Source organism: Drosophila serrata, unplaced genomic scaffold (assembly GCF_035046125.1).
Source record: "Drosophila serrata isolate PLE 108 unplaced genomic scaffold, ASM3504612v1 contig_345, whole genome shotgun sequence".
Taxonomy (NCBI): Eukaryota; Metazoa; Arthropoda; class Insecta; order Diptera; family Drosophilidae; genus Drosophila; species Drosophila serrata.
This window is the reverse complement of record NW_028257243.1, coordinates 55,385-78,046: the sequence shown is the minus strand read 5'-3', so window position 1 is coordinate 78,046 and position 22,662 is coordinate 55,385. Positions and strand designations below refer to the sequence as shown.

The following is a 22,662-nucleotide window of genomic DNA, read 5'->3' as shown; positions in this document are numbered from 1 at the left end:
AAATAGAAATCTCGATAAGTCGAATTCCCGTCTAATTCGTAAAAAAAGTGATTCCCTTGCCATTTCGAATTATCGGGACTCGACTGTATATATATTCATGTTAAAAAACAATGAAGTTATACCAGCTTTCATTTCATTCACCTATACATATTATATTTGCAGTTTTACATTTACAGATTTGCATTTCTTCTCTACATCAAACGATCGTTTGTATGGCACCTATATGATATAGTCGTCCGATTTTTATGAATTTTAAGACTAATATAAAATGGCTATACCTCAAATTTGATGAAAATCAGCTGATAACTGAAAAAGTTATACATTTAGTTGTATTAATTTCTCGATCGTTCCTATGGGAGCTATATGATATAGTTGCCCGAAGACTATAGTAAAATGGCTATATCTCAAATTTGATCAAATTCTGTGGAAAACTGAAAATGCTATAATTTTTTTTGTAAAAATTATCCGATCATTCCTATGGCAGCTATATGATATAGTCGTCCGATCCGGCCCATTCCGACAAATATACGAGTGAGAGTATATAGTCTTCTATAAACTACAAATTTTCATTTAGATAGCTTCAAAACTGAGAGACTAGTTTACGTAGAAACGGACAGACGGACAGACGGACAGAAGGACAGACGGACATGGCTAGATCGACTCGGCTGTTGATCCTGATCAACTTTATATAGTCGGAGGTGCCTCCTTCACTGCGTTGCAAACTTCAGACTGAAATTATAATACCCTGCAAGGGTATAAAAACTGCGAAGTAATGCAGTGGCAGTGGCCAGTGATGTCTTCTATCATAGATAACTTCTCGATCGTTGCTATCCAACTGCTTCGGCATCGTTGGGCAGGACGGCTAGCTACGAATTTGCGGCCTTCAATTGCCCTATAACTTTGCCGAAATGTGCCAAGCAACGCTTGTGATTCTGCATGTAAATATTTCCTATGAAAATAAACGACAATTGCCTTTGTGACTGAATGATCATTGGGTAACAATATCGGATGCCTCTTATCGTAGTCAAAGTTTGAGCTCTGAAGCCTTCCGCCAACGCGAAGTAATTCATCGAATACAAGCATTGGCCTCAGTGATATCCGTTTGCTTGGTGATATCACGGCTTGCTCTGGCTGAGAACCCTATACTCTTTGGCAAGGTAAAACTGTTGGGTGCTCCTCAGAAGCAGTACAGTACCAAGGTTGATCTCCTCAACCGAAAGATGGCCTATTAACGGAACAGCTTTGGGTTTGCAATTGGCAATGTAACGATGAATGTGTGCAAATACGCGCTGCAACTTATCACAAGTGTTGATGCATTTGCAGCCCGATGAAAAGTCAATTCAAACAGCTCGGGGGCTGGCGAATCCATGCCAACACAATAGATGCGTCAGACCAGCAATGAGATGCGCAGTCGAAATCTATACTTTCCTTGATGCTTACTATAAGCTGCTAAGAGTTCCAACCTTGGAATTGTCAAAGCCTTTAAGGGAGCTACTCTCGACTTGGCACAGAGCAGATGGACTTTAAACTGTCCATTAACCTTCGATCGCAGATATAAACACGTGGTAGGCTAGCATCGCAGAATCTATGCAACTCAACGGAACCCTGTGGTTGCATTGCGAATCGTAGAAATTATATGTTCTGGATGACTACCAACTGAGAGGTCAACTCCACCCATGGCGAAAGAATGGGCACTGGCAATACGTCATCCCAATCCACGTTAGCACTCCATATGGATTGCAGAAAGATTTTAGATTTTGTAATGATTGGTGTTATTAGTCCAAGTGGATCATAGAATTTTGCAATTGTTGACAATGCAATTCGTTTGGTGGGTCGATGAGTTGTCAGTATTTGATAGAAAAAATAGGTGCTGATCAGACGCCGGATCCCAGGCCAAGCCCAAGGCCTTGGCGATGTACGATCCATCGTGGAATTTTATTAACTGTTCCCTGTCGCCCTCAGACTCCCCTTCGAGAGCTCCTGCATCATTCGAACACCATTTGCGGATTGGAAAGTGCCCTCGCGACAGTAGCTCCTTTACCTGGCAACGAATTTCTCTCACCTCTTCAACTGAATCACCACCAGAAATTTAATTATCCACATATCAATCTCTACGAACGATTTTGGCTCCAACCGGGAATGATTCCACCTCATCATAAGAGATACATGGCTCTTATAGCCAAGAAGGCAACTGGCTTGGTTCCATAAGTCACTGTGTTTAACTTAAAAACACTCAGCTTGTCCGTGGAGTTCTGTCGCCAAACTATACACTGCAAAAAGTTATCAGGATGCGAAACGCGCTCGCAGCGGTACATATTGCAGATATCTCCACAAAGGGCAACTTTGAAAAATCGAAAGCGAATCAGGATGTTGAAGATTTTTCTTTGAATTGTTGGCCCGTCAAGAAGTAAGTCATTCAGAGACCTACCAGAAGTCAATTTAGCTGATCCATCAAACACGACACGCAGCTTTGTGCTCGTGCTTTTTTGCTTATGTACGCAATGGTGAGGAAGAAAGAATTGTGGTACCGATGCTGCCCTTGTTACACGATACTTGTGACCTAGCTCCATATATTCCCGTAAAAATGCGGAGTACTGAGCCTTCAATGCTAGGTACCTATCTAATTTAGCTTCCAAGCTTTTGAAGCGACGACGAGGCAGGCAAAAGAAATCACCTAAAGATATGACTCCAGATGTGGGCAAGAGATTTTCAAGCCTTACGCAACTTTCCTTGAAAAGCTGCTCGCATCGCAAGTCTTCAGGCAACAATACTGGTTCTGACGAACTAAAGTCCTCTATATTCCAAAATCGCTTTACTACGGCAACAAGTGTGTCATTATCAGAATGATTACTAGGATCCTTGATGATGGCAGCTAAGACAGACTTATGTTTGACGCACTCGGCAGCCCTCCAGACACGATCCAACCAAGTTTGGTGTTCTGAACTGTTGGCAACGAGCTATCCGAATGAATTTGTCCCGTAGCAATTATTTCAAAAAAGAGGCCAGCACCAATAAAAGATCTATTCGTTCTGATCAGTTGAAATAAGGATCAGCGATGATGCAATTATATTGAAATGGGGCTGATAATCAGTGATACTATGAGTCACGACGAATGCTGACTACCTTATCAAAATTCAAGGAAGATTAACCAATCCCATTAACCTAATGTATGCGACTTTCGATGATTGGAAGCAACACGTAATTAACGGGCAGAATATTTGTGGGTTTTGGTGGAGGGTTTGATGAATGTTGATCAGGTTGGGATGATGAATGTGAACATGATACTAATGCTGATGAAGATGATGTTGATGACTGAGAGTTTAGAAGTGAATCGGATGATAGTGATGAGACTGAGGTAGATGGTACGGATGGGTCTTGATTGAAGGGCAACAATGTGTGGTGCTTCATGCGACAATATCCGCAGTGCTTTGAATTGAACTATGCCCCTTGTTCAAACAGTTGAGGCACAGGTGCAACTTTTTTGCTTCTCTAAATCGAAGATTCGAACTCAAATTTAAAAATCGAGAGCATTTTGCCAAATAATGATCCTTCGCATCACAAAACATGCATAGCGGAAGATTTGAGTTAGTAGCTGAATCAATGAGCTATATGTATGCAGGTTTCCTAGGTTTTCCAAGGCTTGATACAAATTTTCCATCATCCTACACCTCCTCTGCAAGAACAACTCCATAGACTCCCATGTAGATAGCTCGTTGATGGACAAATCCTCTTCCCATTTTTCGCGCGTCCTCTGATCCAGCTTTCGTGCGACGATGTGAATTAGCAATCCATCTAAGATTTGTTGCGTTGTAGCAAGTCTACGGAGTACTCGCATATGCGTATTCATGCAATCGCCTAACTACCGAAGACCCTTGGCCGATCCCTTCTCTTTAACCCAAATATTACCTGTAAGTGTGCCTGAAAATTCAGAACTTTATTATCAAATCGATTGGTGAGTAAATCCAAAGCCTTTTTATAATTGGCATTCGAGGGCTCAAGAGAACGTATGGTCTCTAGAGCCATGCCACCTAAACTTGACCTTAGATATTGTAATTTTACAATATCGCCTAGCTCCTTATCATTTCCGATAACTGTGGTGAACGTCGGAATAAAATCCGGCCAATCAGAATAGGATCCATGGAAACGAGCTATCTCCAGAATTGACAGCCCAGGCTTCCTAGATCCGGATGATTAATTATGTCGATGGATGTTGAATTTTCAGTGAATGCAGCCGGCAAATGCGACTTACTTAGTGCCGCTAAACCTCAATTTATTTTCGCCTTCACATCCATGAGCGCTGTGGAGAATTTGATCCGATAGTCGCTCGTTATCTCCGCAAAATCAAATTTTTCCAGCGAAGTCTGTGCGGAACCAAAGGCCAGAAATTTATTCACTCCATTCGCGCCAGTAAAAAAGCTTCATCAGACTGATCCACCGACTCTGCGTTTATATAAATATTCACCGAATTTAATTGCTGCAAAAGGGATTGGGTTTTGGCTCGGTAAAAGTCCACGGCACTTGGCGGTTCATTTTGAGGCTGAACCGAGTTTTCCGTATTAGACATTTTTATTTTCTCACGCGACAAGAATTAATAAAAGGAAAATGTCTGACCGCTTCAGTAGGTATGAACCCGTTTTGTTTCCACCGCGGAAATTTAGAGGTTAATTAGCGTCACCGAGATGCAACGGCACTTCAACAATGTTGTTGCTGTAAACTGTCTGCCTCGCAACAGCGGATAATTGGCAAACGCGCGTCTATGCTATATATATATCTGAAATAGGTATATATATCTGAAATAGGCACTATTTGCGAAGCTTAAACGCGAGCCACTTTTGTTTATAATGTTTGGCACAATACAGCTTTGTTTTAACCGCGCGATGTCAACGAAAATCAGCGGCCGGCTATATGCACTCAGGTAGTTCTGTATGTATGTATGTGCGTTTGCTTGTTTGCTTATGACCAAATGCCAGTAAGCGACAGCGAAGCACAGCGATTTGTTTAAACAATATTAAAAAGCGAACACAGGATTGTAGGCTCCGAGCTAAGGAATTCCGTCGGGGTCACCAAAATGTTTGTGGGGAAGACAACGAATTTGCCACCCTTTAGCATTTACTAATTAACGCACGATAGGTTTGTTTTATGCCGTATTTATTTTCGTATTAATCTCGTCGGACCTGTAACTTCCGATCGGACGCTTGGCTTCAATATATATAAGCTTACAAATGTAGTTTTGCTTAATAGATGAGGTGACAGAAGAAGAGAGAGAGAGTAATAGATAACAAAGAGAATAGCGCCTAAGAGCGCAGCAGGTGCAGCAGTACACCTATGCGCGAGCGGTCTGCTTCGAACAGACTCATTTTCGGCCCTATAAATTATATCTAGCCATGTCCGTCTGTACGTTTCTACTTAAACTAGTCTCTCAGTTTAGAAGCTATCTGAATAAAACATTGCAGTTCGACTTCTATACAAATCGTAACAGGTCGGATCGAACAACTGCATTATATAGATGCTACAGAAACTTTTAGAAAAATAATTTATAACCTATTTATACATTTATATCGTCAAATGATTTCCCTAACATTAAAAAGCCTATAGTAATTATTTTTTGCACGGTTTTAAAGCATATGTATATGTACATGTTCTATGTAAGGTTTGGATTATATACAAAATATATATATATATATATATATAGATATTATTTAAAAATGTATTTTTTAGGTGCGATCTTGTGAGAGTTTACCAACCAAGTCTTTGGAAAATGGGCCTATGGAAAACTGCGAGCGATTTAGCGACCCTCTAAAAACAGATCAATCACAACATAACTACAATAGACCCCATCAAGATCTTATGGTGCCTCTATTTGTTTATAGCTGTATTGAGCATTTAGAGGAAAATGGATTGCAAAAGGTCGGACTTTTTCGTGTAAGCTCATCCAAAAAGCGTATCAAGCAGGTAATGACGTGTTATCTATAAAATGCTCTCACTGTGTGTCTAATATTTCTCTAGTTGCGAGAAGAATTTGATAGCGGTATTGGAGATTTCAAAATTCCTGTCAATACATGTCCACACGACGTTGCCACTTTACTAAAAGAATTTCTACGAGACCTTCCCGAACCTCTTCTGTGTACTGCGTTATATTCTACCTTTATAGAAACTCAACGTGCGTAAATACAAATTTAATGTTTTATATATTATAAATAAACCAGAAAGGAAGCCTTTTTTTGCAATTGGATTAATTCGATCGAGATGTATAATACCTACCGATGCAATACCTACCCGATGCACTGCACGCAGCTATTCTTGTGCATTCTATTTTTATTGCGCTGCTAGCGCTTGCTTTTGCATATTTCGCATTCCTCTTCGTGCCTTCCCTGTTAAGCCGTTGTTTGCATCGTTGCGACAGCGACACTTATTATCTTTATATAGTTATTGTCTATCTTTCCGAGTAAACGGAAGTGTTTTTTCTTGCGCTCTCGATTTATGATTAAATTTTGCATAAAGCACCGGGGCTTAAATTTAAATCTCTTACCTTGTGTTTATTAACTTCCCGTTCACTTCGCATGTTCCCGCAGCTTTTCTAATTTGTGTAGTTAATTGAGTTTGTTTATCAATTTTAATTATGCTGCTATTATTTGCTTTTGCGCTTTTTTGCATTCCTCTTTGTGTCTATCCCATTTAGCCGTTGTCTGCGCCGTCGCGACCGCTAAATGTTGCTTGCTAATATCCACGCTCTCGCACTCCCACTCTCTCTTTGTACCGCCTGTCTTATCTATGGCTCTCTCTCGCTTATTTCCAAAAGTTTAAGTACAGTGGTAAGTCCCAATCAGGAATTCGCAAATTCTCAGCTTTGCCAAAACCTGAAAAAGCACATTACTGCAGGTGTCTGGCTGTGCGCCAACATCTTGCACGGGACGGTGGACGATGTTAGAAAAAACATCGGCCTGCGTTACTGCTGCGAGGACTGTCGCGAGATGGAGACGGAAATGCTGCACTTCATGTAGCAAACCAAGGGCGGTTTTAAGGACATATTATCGAGTTTTCGCTAAACTATGTTCTTGGCGCTATATAACCAGTTTAATAGCCTTAGCTCTTAAAAAAAAAAACCGCAATTGGGGGGCAGCATCTTGGCGGATACCAACAACCCGCGACGGGCACATAGCAGCAGCCGTGCTGAGATTGAGAGCTAGAAAAGTTTCGGTGCCCGAATGTACCGAATACCCTTACCAGAGTTGATATCTGTTTTATCCCCTGGGGGTCCCAAATAATGACCCCCCAAAGCCCCCTAAATATCATTACATCCGCCCAGGGTGTTAGGCCCAGAATACCGGCCGACAATGGCACGGAAGTTAACTAATCTCTACTTACGAGACATATATTTGTTTCGTGGCTCCCCCCTGCTTAAACATTGAAAGATGTTATCACCTTTATCCAAGGCAAGACCAGAGCTAATAAAATCAAAATAAAAATTCAAACTCTTTGACACTATTTGCTCTACCAAATTCTGACCAGAGTACGTTGTTGCCAAAGAGTTGAAAACTTAGAAAAAAAATGCGGCCTGTAAAATAACTCATCCTAGGCCTGATCTACGTCTCCCAATCCCGAACCAAAAAACTAACCTACTCCCTATCAGGCGTTTGGGTGGAGTCCTTATAACGGTTGACTCCTTACTCACGTCGAGGAATGAAACGATGCTAAATTCCAATGTGTAAAGCTGTCTATCAATGGTAGCTCCATTTTTATTACCTGTTCCTACATATCTCCATTGTCGGAACTTCTTATTTATTGGAACCCCCTTTTCACTATTCAGATGGTTTCCAGTAGACTTTTGGATAGAGACCAGTTGGTAGTCCTATGTGATTTTAATATACCTGGAGCTATTTAGTGCTTAAATAATTCCGCCAATACTCTCTTAATTTCTACACAGCATTACTTTATCGCTGGCTTGTTTAACATTTGCCGTCTCAAGTCAACCATGTACGAAATTCCTTAGACGACTTGCTCGATCTTTGTTTTGGCTCTGATCCGGCAAAAGTCAATTGCGCCTCTGACGCAACCAGAAGATCACTATCATGCTAATTTCGATGAGACTCTCGACTTTGGATCTGACTTACGGAATATATCTGACTGTCTAGCCAAAAAGTCTTTTATCTTTGCAACCTTTGTAGATCCGTTATTTCTCCATGTCAACATGGATTTATAAATAAAAAGATAAAAAAAATGAACCTTTTGGAGCTCGCTTCCTTTATAATAAAGAGCTTCCATAATAACTTTCAGAATGACGAAATCTATACTAACTTTAGTAAAGTAATTGATTCTTCTAACCATTCCCTTCTAGTTAAGAAAATCGATTTAATGGGATTTCTAGTTGATCTTCTTAGTTGGATCTCAAGTTATCTGAATAGCAGGACGGAAAAGGTCCTCTTTAAGAATAATCTGTCTTATGTTTTTCTGGCGTTTTTAAGGGAGTCATTTGGGTCCCTTATTGTTTACATTATTTAGAACAGAGGGGGTGAATAGAGGGGCGTGCTTGGATTTATTAAACGGTGGTCAAAGAAATTCAATGACCCCTATGTTATAAATCCCGATATATTTCTTTAGTTGTTTCTATCTTTGAATATGGATGCTGTATTAGATCCCTCAGTGCGGTGTCCACAGTAAACCCATCGAATCGGTTCAAAAAACCTTTTTACTTTTCGCACTACTCGGTTTTAATTATGATCCAAACCCAAGACTACCTTCTTACTCAAAAAGACTCCTCCTAATCAAACTACCATCCTAAGCCAACCGTGGAACTATGCTTGGCATAACCTTTATCTATAACCTCAATCATGTTGACGTGGACTTAACTTAATTTCCACGTACCAAGTAGAAATACTTGATCCTATACTGTCTTCCTACACAGTCCATTCGTGTGAAACAGTTAGGATTTTTCACAGATGTGAACTCCGTCTTCAAAAGTATAAGCAAAGCTAGTTAAAATGGCTACTGTAAAAAATTGCTGTTTAACAACAGAAAACATCCAAATTGCGGCAGAATATGGTGGCACTATATTAAAATGCATTAGTTAACAAAGAGCAAATGCTCCAAGGAGTGTGCATTTTGGTCCACAACATCTATTTCAAATAAAGCAGAAATAGTATTCGAGACAACGGAGGGCTAGAATATACTGGAAAACACCGACGATGGTGTACTTTCAACTTTAGCGCCTTCCATATTCAACTCGTTCCTTTCATCTCTGTTTACATTTTCGTGGAAATATGCTAAAATTTTCATAGGCTATAAGAAGAATTTAGAGTTGCACCGAAGAACTATCGTCCAACTACCGCCAAACAAATTAATCAAATTCGGATGGACACCGGAAGGAGAGGGAGAATGAGAAATTTCGGAACCGTAAGACCTTATAGACCATCCGTTCAACGGATGGAGGAAGCAGATGGATCTCTGTGGGAAGACCCTATTAATGTTGCGTCATTGTTAAACTTGTTTTGAATTGCATGAACCTTTCAAAATGTATGTGCATAATTATAATGATTTCTACACATAAACTCTAATGTAGATAGTCTGTTCATACTAAAATCCATAATACTAATCCACCTAGAACAAATGCAAGCAAACAATCTGGCATCACGTCGGTAATTAATTTTCTCGTTATATTATACCCTTGCAGGGTTTGCAACGCATTGGAGGAGTCATCTCGGACCATATAAAGTATTTATGCATATTCTTGATTAGCTTCAAAAACCGAGTAGATCTAGCCATGTCCGTCTGTCTGTTTCTACGCAAAGTAGTTTCTCAGTTTTAAAGCTACCTAAAGGAAACTTTGTAGTCAGTCTTCTATATAATCTCACTCGTACATATTATATACTATAACTATATCATATAGCTGCCATAGGAACAATTGGAAAATGTTAAGAAAACAAGTCAAACCAATTTAAATTTTTAAAAGATTTTCATCATATTAAAGGTTTTTATATATATTCTATTTTTATATTATTCTAGAATTTCGATTTTAATTTTATGAAAATTGGAAACCGAAATTAAAGAATAATATAAAAGGGCAATATCTCAAATTTGAAGAAGTAATAATTTTCTTTTTGTAAAAATTTTCCGATCGTTCCTATGGCAGCTATATGATATAGTCGTCCGATCCGGCCCGTTCCGACATATAACATACGAGTGAGAGTATATTGAAAACCAACTGCAAAGTTTCATTCAATTAGCTTCAAAACTGAGAGACTAGTTTGCGTAAGAACGGACAGACGGAGAGGGCTAGACAAACTCCTTGACTGCGTTGCAAACTTCTGACTGAAATTATAATATCCTGCATGGGTATAAACATTTTCTTAAATTGGAGGTTGCATATACTGTTTTTTGAGCTTGGAAATAATGAATTATTTTTACATTGCTTCTGTAAAAAAAAATTTATAGTTACAGTATGTAAATTTCTTTATATAATAAATAAAAAAAAAACAATATAGCAACTCAAGGTCTACCTTTGGACAGTAAGATTATTAGTCCAGGACTCTTGGCAACACTATACTGAACTATAGTTAAACTGTGAGATACCCGCCATCAGTTATTGGGCTGAGTTCAATTCCCACAATATCCAATTTTATCCAATTGCTTTCCGTAACGCTGTACAAACTAAGGCTACCCGAGGTTCCATTCCCGTTAAAAAATAATAACAAACCGAATTTTGCAGGTATACGAAATCGGAGATTGCAACTAGAAGCTATATCACACTTAATAAGACTACTTCCGATTCCACATAGAGACACGCTGTATGTCCTACTTGTATTTCTTGCAAAAGTGGCAGCACACAGCGACGATATATGCGATGTTGATGGAAATTGTTTAATAAGTGGCAATAAAATGGATAGCAGTAATCTGGCAACGGTCTTTGCTCCGAATATTCTTCGCCATACAACTTTGTCCTTGGATAAAAAAAGAGAACAGCAGCAGATGAGCGATGCAATTAATGTAGTCAGGTATGATTTCAAAAATAAGAAACGAAGCCAACTTTGGCACGCCGAAGTTTATATGCCCTTGCAGATAGAATTTCGATGACGAATTAAAACAATATAAGTTATATATATTTATGTTAAGATTCAAAATAGTAATGCCTGCTTTCATTCACATATATATATATATATATATATATATATATATTATATTTACAGTTTTACATTTCAGTTTTGCATATTTCCGCTATATCTAACGTTCGATTGTATGACATACATCTATATATATAAAAATGCTCTGTTCGTGCCTACTTCCTTTATAGACTTGAAAAGTTCTGAACCGTTTAAGCCCAAATTTTTACACAACATGCGTTGAGGTTCCAGTCCAGTCGGTTATTGTCTACTTTTGATGTTGATAGCTTATCTGCGTTTGCGAATATATCAGTTGTTTTTTCGCGTTTTCCTGTGCCCCTACTGCTGCGCCCTCTACAGGCAGCCAGCTGAATCGAAGCATTTCCTGTCAAACATCCCCAACATATTGACAGAAGAAATTGGAGATTAAAATTTTACTTTTTGTTCAGGTTCAGTAAGAAACGAAGTCATGCCACCCAAGAAGTCGAGTTTGGGTCGTCGTACTCGCAATACAGAAGCAAAAAGCCGTAAGATTACGAATATGACTGACGAAGAACGGGCCTCCATCCGAGAGACTGAGCGGCTGAGAGCAATGCAGATGCACAACGCGGAATCAGCAGAAAGACGAGCAGATAGGCTTGAGAGAAAACGATTGAGAGTTAGGCAGGCGAATTGATTTACTCTCAAAATAATGAACGCGACAGGGCAAGGGTAGCTGAAGCTTGGATGCTCCAGGAGGAACGGGGAAAACATTACATTACATTCATTTTGGCTACGGTTCGAGCTAACAAGGACATAGCTTTAGCTCTTGCTTCATCTAGAATCGCTGCGACATTGTTACCTGGTTGGAGGACTGCTCATTCAGCGCTGAAGTTGCCGTTGAGCATGCAAATCATCGAGACTCCTACGTGCAACATTTCCAGAGCATCTGGCATGGGAAAAGTATTGCAAAGATGTGAACTCATTGTTTGGGATGAATGCACAATGGCACACAAAACATCGCTGGAGGCTTTCGATCGATCATTGCGGGATTTGCATGGAGCTGTCCAACCATTTGGGAATGCGTTAATATTGCTCGCAGGGGATTTCAGGCAAACGTTGCCTGTGATTTCCCGATCGACACCAGCTGACGAGATAAATACTTGCCTAAAATATTCTATATTGTGGCAACATGTACGTACATTACAGTTGAAGACGAATATGCGTGTCCAGTTACAGAACGATGACTTAGCCGACGTATTCTCACGACAGCTACTGGACACGGGGAACGGAAAGCTGCCAGTCAATGAGACGTCGAGAAATATAGTATTGCCCGAAAATTTCTGTAATTTAGTTACATCGAAGAAAGGACTTATCCAAAAAGTGTTCCCCGATATCCGAATAAATTATAGGAATCACGATTGGCTCAGTGGACGAGCGATTCTCGCTGCAAAGAACAAAGATGTAAACCAGCTCAATCATGTATCCAGTCCAGCATAGAAACTGACGAAATTACATATAAGTCGATAGACCCCGTTGTGGAGGCAGAGGAAGGAAGGAAGAGGAAGCAGTTAATTACCCTACGGAATTTCTAAACTCACTTGATCTGCCTGGAATGCCACCACACATATTGAAATTAAAACTAAAACGAAGGCGAATTGGCGAAGAGCGCAAGATAGCTTTATTGCGCTCTGGAAGCGGCGCCAGCTTTTGGATCGCCCTTCGGAAGACAGCTCCAACGCTCCGTCTAAGGTCGACGACCCTGACCATGCCGGCCTCCCCTGCGTGCTTCGCGACGATCCGCCCTATCAGCCACTGTTGAGGCGCCACGACGACGAGCTGTACTTTCTCGACGTTATCCTCCTGGTGGTGCCACTTGCCTCGGAGCTGTAGGCCCAGAACATACTCCCGGGACCATCGCCGCCAAAACATCTGCCTGACTGACGAGACAAGCCGCCATCGTCCCAAGCAGCTGAGACCCGCCTGGTCCGGGGTCCGAAGTGCTGGTGCTGCGAAGAGGGGACCGCCTGTCAGCAGGTGTCTGGGGGTGAACGCCTCTGCGTCGCTTGGGTCCTGGCTGAGAGCTCCGAGGGGCCACGAGTTCAAAACTCCTTGTACCCCGACGAGGACTGTTCCGAGCTCTTCTGCGTTGAGGACCGCCTGTCTGGTCCTCGAGCCTTTTGCGAAGAGCCTGGACGTGGCGTTTCGCTCGAAGGAAGTTCGTCACGTCTGGGGACATCCTCAGCGACCAATGAACTTTTGAAAAGCCAATAAAAAGGAGTCAGTACTTAGGTCTGAAAAAATTTCTAAGTGAACCGCTTTGGACGGAAAACAAACAAATAAGGCAACGTAGGATTTATATGGGGGTCTTTCTCAAATTTTCTATGTCGTATAAACAGGGCCATAAAAATCAACGCCCCATATTGTAAATGGGCGGAAAGCACGGAGTCTATCTGCGGGAAGATTTCCCATAATTTGAGTCATCAGTTAGGGCTTTAATAAGATAAATTGGTTCAATCGCTGAAGACTTGGGCCGACCTAGGAGCTTTTTTGCATTTTTTCGATTTCTATATGATACTCGTGCTTTTGAATTATTATGACAATCTTATTAAATGCTTCACTATATTTAGTCGGTGACAGTGTTTTTTTTCGAAAACTATACTCTTGTCTTGACATATTCTTATAAAGCAAAAAACAGCAGCAAACATTCTAAGCACTTTAAGGTGTGACGAGAATCTCTTGATGATGTCTTGCAAACCGGAAGTTTGCACATTTTTTTCCGTATTTTTGGGCCCAGTTCTCCTCTTCGTCTTTAAGACACGGTGATCCGGTGATACAGATCGACTGTCCAATTTCGTCGACGTCACCTCTAACCTCTAGAAACTATATTCGCTGGGCTTTGATATGTTGGAACATGCCGCCATAAGCTTCTCCAACCCTGTTTGAAACGAATGTCGACAACGAAGATGGATGAAATCGGATCCAATCCGACCAGTATACTATTCGTTCGATAGGGACCTTTATTAAGGGTTTGATTCTCTAGCAGAGATCTGCGAGAAGGTGAGCGGCACATAACTCAAGCTTTGGGAGGGTTTTGGTCTTGAGCGGCGCTACTTTTCGAAGTCAACAACGACAATTTTTAACCTTCAGCTACGAATGTAGGCGCAAGCTCTATAATGAGACCGTCGGCAAAGGCATGTAACTGTACCGGTGTCATCGAATTGGTATGCACAAGCCGAGGAATAGCTACCTCGTCTAATTGATACAGGGTCATCGACGTAAAAATCGAATCCAATTACGTCAGCAGACCTAGGGAATGAAAGTTTTGTAGATTAACTCAACCTTTTTAAACACCGAGTAGCCAGAAAGAGGGCTGTTCCATATCTAACGGTATTGGGCTTATGTAATCTCAAGGATTCAGAGGGGTGCCTTCTCCACAGTATGAGTTGAAACTGCCTATCCGCTTTATGAACGATAACTTGGCGATACATCTTTTTAACATCTGCAGTCCGGCGTACATGTGCAGCTGGAAGCGGAGTAGAGTGCAGTATAACTCTTTTGGATTGTCGGTCCCACCATCAAGATGTCATTTGAGACGATATTTTGCACGATGCATCGAAAACAACGCGCAACTTTGTTGACGTACTCTATGGCCTCAACACACTTTGATGAGGAGTGACAGTATGTGGAGTGGAAGGATTTTTGTTGTCTGTTGGCGACATATGACATATGAACATGAATTCCAAGTACATGGTCTTCATATCAGGATCTCGTGACAACCTTCTCTCAAGCGGCAAAAACCGCCGTTTTGCAACTTCAAAGGAATTGCCCAACCCATTGGGGTTAGATTTAAACGGCAGTCTTACTTTAAACCGACCTGATGGCAATACCTAAGTAGTCTTCCTTAAATTATCACACAAGTTGTGCTCTAGCGATACAATTTTCTTTGAAGTCGGCATTTCCTCCAGTGACTAAAATTTCTGTAACATGGTGTCGGCACTAACGGTTCTTCACTACAACTGAAAGTATTTACAACTTGACCTCAGGTGAGTTTGAATACCACTTTGTCAATTAAAAACCTGTTGTTTGAAGAACCTGAGACTCTTCAGACCTGATTGTCTGTACGGTGATATTGCGTTCGAAATTTTGGAGTCATCTCCTATCGATAGCAGAGAACCGTAAACCGACGAAACAGTGTCGACAAGATTTCTCAAGGAGGATGCGAACAGATGCGATATTTTCGGAAGACAAAATAATGTTATTAATGTTATTAATGAAAATGAGGCATTCGCTTTCGTAAACCTTTTTTAAACTGGCCATCGCCTTATCGTAATTACTCTCGGTGACTTGGTAAGCTTGAATTATTACTAAAGCTTCACCAAAGTAGAATGCTGGCATCTTTATGAACCAAAGTTTCGAAGAGGCTGATAAAGATTTTAAATTCAGAATAATTTCCACTACATTTTTGCAATGCCAAATTCGGAAGTCGCGCACAGGGTAGCGCGTCACTTGGCGGTCCGCCAATCAAATGACCGAAAAAGAGTGTACCCAACGAAAACAGGGTAGCGCGTCACTTGGCGGTCCACTAATCTAAGCACGCCAAAAGAAGACGGCTCAACAACAACAACACCTACACCGGTACATAAAAGCGAATACGAAAAAGTTCACCGCTGCAGCTGCTGGTATATACGGCTTTATGTATTGGCGTGCAAGCTTGGATTAACTTCCAAACTATTAAAGCTAGTTTCAACGAGAGAGCGGGGGAAGGGCGCGACAGTGATTGCAATATTACGATACAATAAATAAATGTTGTCCTAGAGCGGTTCAATTATAATATGTGTTGTATGTAATTGTTTAAAAAATATATATAATTGATAAATTACTCAGTCAATCTAGCTTTACTATATGGATACGTATGTGCCAAGAATTAAAATCGAGGTGTAATATTGCAGCACAAGACAACAAACAATTAATTTGTCTCCAACTCCAGCTTTATATTTTTTGCACAAATACCTCTGATTTTTTATATGTGTTTATGTGAAAATATATATATTCTGTCACTATTTTTTATGTTGCCAATTCTAAATAATAACTTGTCCACCCTGGGGCGCCATGAATTTTTTTAATTAGTTTATTACAATTTTATTGTTTGAAAGACCGACTTGGTGGCAAGATTTGGCAACGGCAATAATCTAGTGAGCTGGCTAATATACGTTTTAATTACAATTTTACTTAATTACAGAAGTATATTGCTATCGGTATCTGGTATATTTTTGAATATCTCCGTACCGGATGGATTTCGGGGCAGAATCGGCATTTGTAGAAGTGGAAACCTCTGGTACGTCTGCCCTGTAGATCGTTCGCGGTGCGCAAAGATGTCGCCATCATTTCGGGGCGGACTAGAAAAATATAGCATTTAAATGAGTGGTCAATAATAGTGCGAACTAGGAATACGGAGGTATTCGATGCTAAGATCGGGGTACTTTACTTCTCAGTACTGAGCCTGAGGGACTGTTGGCATGTTGGAAGCGGATGGATTCCGATACAGACAGCAACGGTAGGAGTGAGAACCTGTGGAACGCCTGCTTTTGATGCCGTCTTATGGTACCCAGTAATTGACGGAATCGGGAGAAGTTACAACTCGGGCGGAAAACGACGAAATTCCTTGGATCGGTGCGAATACTGGGTTCAAAGGTTCAGGAGGAATCTGAACACTGAAGGCGGAGTTGATGGGATGCAGCATAGTGTGATGCCGTTTGCGGCACGTACGGCAAGAGTGGGCCGTAGTATCAGCGGACACGAAAAGAAGATCGGGACAGCTCTCGTAGCTCTTTTTCACCTTTTCCCACAAGGTGATCGCGATGGACTTGGCATATGAAAGGAGAAACTTTTGCAGATTCGGAAGTGGCAGAAATGTTATTGTGTGCCTTAAAGTGAGTTACCCGGTCAGTTGTGACAAACTTCCTTAAGGCAATATCAACAACGGTTTAAGCCAGCTTTTTGCGGTGAAACAAGTGAACGTCGAAGAAGTATTTACGGAATTTTGCTAACTGCTCGTGGATTTACAGTTGAAAGCTTCGAAATCAGATGGGACAGTGGCGGAGATGCGGATTGGGTATACGGTTACACTAGGCCCAGTGTAGAGATTTGGGCAAGAAGTTGGCCGTAGTTGAAAAATTATAAAAAAAAAGTTACTACTTAATTAATTACTGATTTAGGTAATTATTAGTCGCAAGTAATTAATTATTGTCAAATTGATTTAATACGGACCCGAAATGATGAAAATAAACACTTCGTTCAGAAGAAAATCTCAGTGGGAAGAACAACAACACGGCCGCTGCGGCGGCTAAGTTGAGAAATAATCGCGGTCGCTTCCGTGCGGGCTTAAATTCTAGTTCTGTATATATTGACGGGTGTTGAACGGTTGCTTACAAAATTATCAGATGCAGATGTCTAATTATTTCAGCGCCGGCAAGGTGGAATTAAAAACTTCGGATTTTGGTAGCGGAGAAAAAGCTCACTGGGTTATGCCGATGGCAAGCCTTCCCTATGTGAGGGAGCTAAAGAACTAAACGGCAACAACAACACGGCCGCTAAGTTGAAAACAATTAAAAAACACTCGCCTTTGCGTTTTGTTGGCGATTGTTTTGCTCACTCTGAATATCTTAATTATATTATAGGACGTTAATCACTGGAATCAAAGTCAGAAAATATATTAGTCATAAGATGTGTATATGTGGCTGCACATTAAGGCTCGACCGTTGGCAAGTGGATGGATAATGGGGAACCGAAAGAAACGGTGAGGATCCTGGCAGCGTACACAAAACGGATACGGTCGAATATGAAGAGAAATAGGAATTTCTCAACTGTCGTTGCGTCAGGAAAACTCGGATTTGGAGTTGACACGAACAAAAAAATTACTATAACAGCAGTATGACCGAAATTTCATGTTCGGCCCACCGTTGAAGACCGGCAGCGAGAAAAAGACGGAAAAAAGCTTGTGCTTTAGCTTAAAAATCACCGGAAACTGCTGGTGAAAGGGCGAAAGGATATCCGTATCCTGCTCGAAGAACCAAAATGTGTAGAGCCTTGGGGTGAAGCCAAAAATCCCACGTCGCGAAACGAAGAAAAACTCTCGGGGTAAGAAATGAAAAGTCGGGGCGTCGTAGGGTAATTTTAGCGTGTCAGCTTTATTTCGCTGCATACATGGTACTAAACTAGCTTTAATATAAGGCCCGCGCTCCCGACCGATAAGCCCAACATAACAGGGCGGGAGCGGGTCCGAGAAGTGGGTCGTGAACTAGCCATCCCTCAGCTCGAAAACTCGTGAGCTGATGATCATGTAGTTTTGCTCAGCGGAAAGTGCGCGAAGGGCCGTTGCATACGGAAGCGAAAGAGCGGCCGAGCTATTGTAAGATGTTGCATGTTGTTTGCTTAACGCAACCAATATTATTTTGTATTTTGGTTATAAAATCAGAGCTGCGTACTTGACCCGGCAACCCCTTTGAGTTTTTCGTTCACTGTATTTAGTTTATCTTAGTATCATAGAATGCGGAATCGAAAGGTTTTTCGTTCTCTTTTCGTTTTGTTTTTATTATGGTCGTTGCCTCCAACTAAAATTTTCCTCCTTTGATAACTAGTCAAGGCTTATTCCGGAAAAATGAAAAAATGTACAAATATATGACGAAGATATGTAATAAATTGGGAAAATTATAATTTGTTATATTTATTTTCCTCTCTCTCTCCCCTCCCTTTACCTCTTTGAGTGACAAGTACCTACGTACATGGATAGATCCTCTTGGGTGATGCTGAGCAGTAATCTACCCTGTATAAAAAAAAATTCATAAATAGAAAGAGAAAAGTGCAGAAGAAAATAAAAGTAAACGTGCCAAATATATTATAAGTAAAAAGTGCAAATAATATATACTAAGCTAAAGATAAGGAACTATCAAATTTAAAATAAGAAACCGTACTCTCGATATTATTATCTACTATAAAAGTTAACACCTTGGTATGAGATACAGCGATATATTAAACAAGAAAGGAAGCTAACTTCGGCACGCCGAAGTTTACATACCCTTGCAGATAGAACTTCTATGAATAGGAATCCATACAATATAAATTATATATATTTGTGTTAAAAAAAAACAATGAAGTAATACCTGCTTTCATTTCATTCACTTATACATATTATATTTGCAATTTTACATTCACTGATTTGCATTTTTCCTCCACATCAAACGATCGTTTGTATGGCACCTATATGATACAGTCGTCCGATTTTCATGAAATTTGACACAAAATTTAAGACTTATATAAAATGGCTATACCTCAAATTTGATGAAAATCAGCTGAAAACTGAAAAAGTTATAAATTTAATTGTATTAATTTCTCGATCGTTCTCGATTTCCCCTAGTGCTTCAGAAGGGTTGTCGACTTCCTCTAAGGGCATTGCTGATCCTTATAGGCCTCTTGGGTCGTCCGCACTCTCGACTTTTTATACCCTTGCAGGGTATTATAATTTCAGTCAGAAGTTTGCAACGCGGTGAAGGAGTCACCTCCGACCATATAAAGTATATATATTCTTGATCAGCATCAATAGCCGAGTCGATCTAGCCATGTCCGTCTGTCCGTCTGTCCGTCTGTTCGTCTGTCCGTCTGTCCGTCTGTCCTTCTGTCCGTCTGTCCGTTTCTACGCAAACTAGTCTCTCAGGTTTGAAGCTATCTGAATGAAACTTTGTAGTTAGTCTTCTATATATTCTCACTCGTATACGGATCGTATACTCGGAACGGGCCGGATCGGACGACTATGTCATATAGCTGCCATAGGAATGATCGGAAAATTTTTACATAAAAAATTATAACATTATCAGTTTTCAACAGAATTTGATTAAATTTGAGATATTGCCATTTTATTATATTCTACAATTTTGTGTAAAATTTTATGAAAATCGGACAACTATATCATATAGCTCCCATAGGAACGATCGAGAAATTAATACAATTAAATATTATAACTTTTTCAGTTTTCAACAGATTTTCATCAAATTTGAGGTATAGCCATGGGATTTTTCGTGTTATCTTTGGGCAATCAAGCTCTGCTTGTCCAGCAGGCATGCGCAGATCGCGCGCTATCTCTGTTTCTCTTACTCCTTTACGGACGCTTTATAAAAAAAGAATTTATCAATCCTGACGATCCTTGCATTGTCATTGAGAAGTATGCAAAGTTTCAAGCTTATCAGATATTTGGAAACCCTTGCAAAATAGTGTTCAAAGATTCCGTTACATACCATACATACTTACGTCCCGAACTAATAAAAGCGAATTAAAAACAAATATCAAGCTAGCAAAAACAATAAATGTCCTAAAGGGGTTGAAAGTTTTTGTCCCTCTCACACGCGATATGCAGATGTGTGTATATCGCCGACACAATTTTAGTTGTCTGCGTGGCGCGATGTGTAAGCAGCCGGACTGTTAAACATTAAGACGTAGGTTCAATCCCCAGTTGGTCATATAATATTCTAAAAAATATTTGTAAGTGTGGTTTAAAATAATTTACTACAATTTAAATGCAGCAAATAAAAGAAATTAGCTTGTAAAAAAATCGAAGATTCATAAAGTTTTTTGTAATAAAGGATTCGCATGAAAGTCGGCAGGAGTTTGGCTAAAAAGTGCGACTGGGCGTACACACGTTATTATTATCGACCGTGCACGATAGAGTTGGTACGGTCACTATTAAGAGAGCGCCAATTAGGGACCACGTTTAAGTTTAAATAAAGAAAATGAAACGTTTTAAATATTATTATTTATAAATACTTAACATTTCTTTGTAGGACCATGATTGATCATTATGAAGAAATGTTTAAAGTACCAGCAGAACTTCTAGACGTCCTTTATGCTCAAATGTTAGATGTATGTCCTGATAAGTTGAATGAACTAATTTCCACAAAAGCACAGCTATTGCAATGGTAAGTATATTTATTAAATTAATTAAAAAATATAATTAAATTTTATTATAATACATTTTGTCTTAATATAGTCAAGTTGTCAATCATTACAATATATATATATTATTTGCAGGGATCTACATCACCATTTAGACGATTTCCAAAATTGCAGTGAAGCTGCAAGTTTATCAGACGATGTCTTTGAAAATACTTCCAAAGAATGTGATCGGTTTGTATTATTGTTAATGATTACTATCTGAACACTAATAAGATAACAATATGTACATTAAACAATAGCGATCAAAGTTATAACAACAAAACACAGAAAAATAAAAATACCAATCAGGAAGAATTATGTGCTAACAGACATTGTCAAGGAGATAATGATAAAGTTTTCACAGTTAGCTTGAAAATATCTTTGCCGGAAAAAGCACAATCCTTTGGAAATAGGGGTAAATATGCATATTTTTTTACTTTATATTCACGTATTTATTCATTTCGCATATCCAATAAATAGATAATAATACATACCCCAGAAAAGATGACGACAATTCTGAGCCATCAATTTCCAGTAACTTGGTGTTAGAAAAAAGGAAAAGAAAGCTACATAAGCGGCAACATTTAATACCTAGCTCCATTCGGTTAAATAATTAAAAAATATTTTATTCTTGAACCCAATAAATATTTTACACAAAATATGTAATGCCATACTAACGATAAAACTACCATTTAAGAAGTATTATGTGCAGCTAAGTTATATACATTTGATAAATATATTTTATTTAAAAAATGTTTACAATATTATCCTATAAAACCATTTTTGGATGAGAGAATTTTGAGATACACATGTCCAACAAGTTAGCAGGGCAATTTGCAAATATTATTTAGGATTCGCTTTCTACGCTGCTGGAAAACGCTTGGCAATAATGCAATCTGAGCAAAGTGATAAAAATAATGAAATTAAGGTATGCTGTTCCAAAAACACATTTTAATACCCTAAAATACCAGTTCGCATGCTTGATGTTTCAATGTGATTACATGTTTAAGATATATTCTGTATCATAATGAAAGTATATTCGGTAATTACTGTTAAATGTTCTTTATTCTAATATTAATCATATAACATATTAGTTTTTTAATATAGAAGCACCAAGTGTCTTCAAAAATGAACTATGAACTTATAAAGTGAATGGTATATACTATGGGCATTTCCAGGATAGCGAACGGTACATTCGTACGACGTAATATGGAAAATGTATAACTCAAATGATCATTTCCCAAATTTTTTTTTTGCACGATTAATATATTTTACCAGTATTATTTGTATACTTATCGTTTTAAATTAATGTTAAATAAATAATAGTTTAAAATAAATAATAGTTTAAGAAAACCGAAATAAAAAGAAAAAAATAATTTATAATTACAAACAAAGTTATTAAGTTCAGAGCAATGGTATATAATTATCAACAAGATCACTAAATTAAAAGTTAAAAGCGTGGGGTGCATCTATAATCAATGTTACAATTATTCTAAGGGCAACTATCTGTATGGGGAAAATTATGAAAATACAGAAAAATCCTACAAATAACAGTTTCACTGTGCAATGCTTTGCCAAATACATGTTTAACTATTGTTACAAACAA

The 22,662-nt window shown here is 39.3% G+C and overlaps 1 protein-coding gene and 1 pseudogene across 1 annotated transcript in view; one reads left to right on the top strand and one right to left on the bottom strand.

Annotated features, from left to right (window-relative positions):
• The window catches only part of RhoGAP102A (Rho GTPase activating protein at 102A), a 33,062-nt gene extending 10,669 nt beyond the window's left edge, over positions 1-22,393 (top strand). Inside the window, exons 7-13 of the mRNA XM_086838080.1 lie at positions 5,719-5,952; positions 6,007-6,160; positions 10,703-10,988; positions 20,906-21,040; positions 21,153-21,248; positions 21,317-21,471; positions 21,537-22,393. Coding sequence (XP_086694206.1) covers positions 5,719-5,952; positions 6,007-6,160; positions 10,703-10,988; positions 20,906-21,040; positions 21,153-21,248; positions 21,317-21,471; positions 21,537-21,673 — 1,197 coding nt within the window. The 3' untranslated portion in view covers positions 21,674-22,393. The remainder of the gene's footprint in view (positions 1-5,718; positions 5,953-6,006; positions 6,161-10,702; positions 10,989-20,905; positions 21,041-21,152; positions 21,249-21,316; positions 21,472-21,536) is intronic.
• LOC147642853 (uncharacterized) lies at positions 3,515-4,609 on the bottom strand (annotated as a pseudogene).
• Positions 22,394-22,662: the final 269 nt, after the last annotated feature.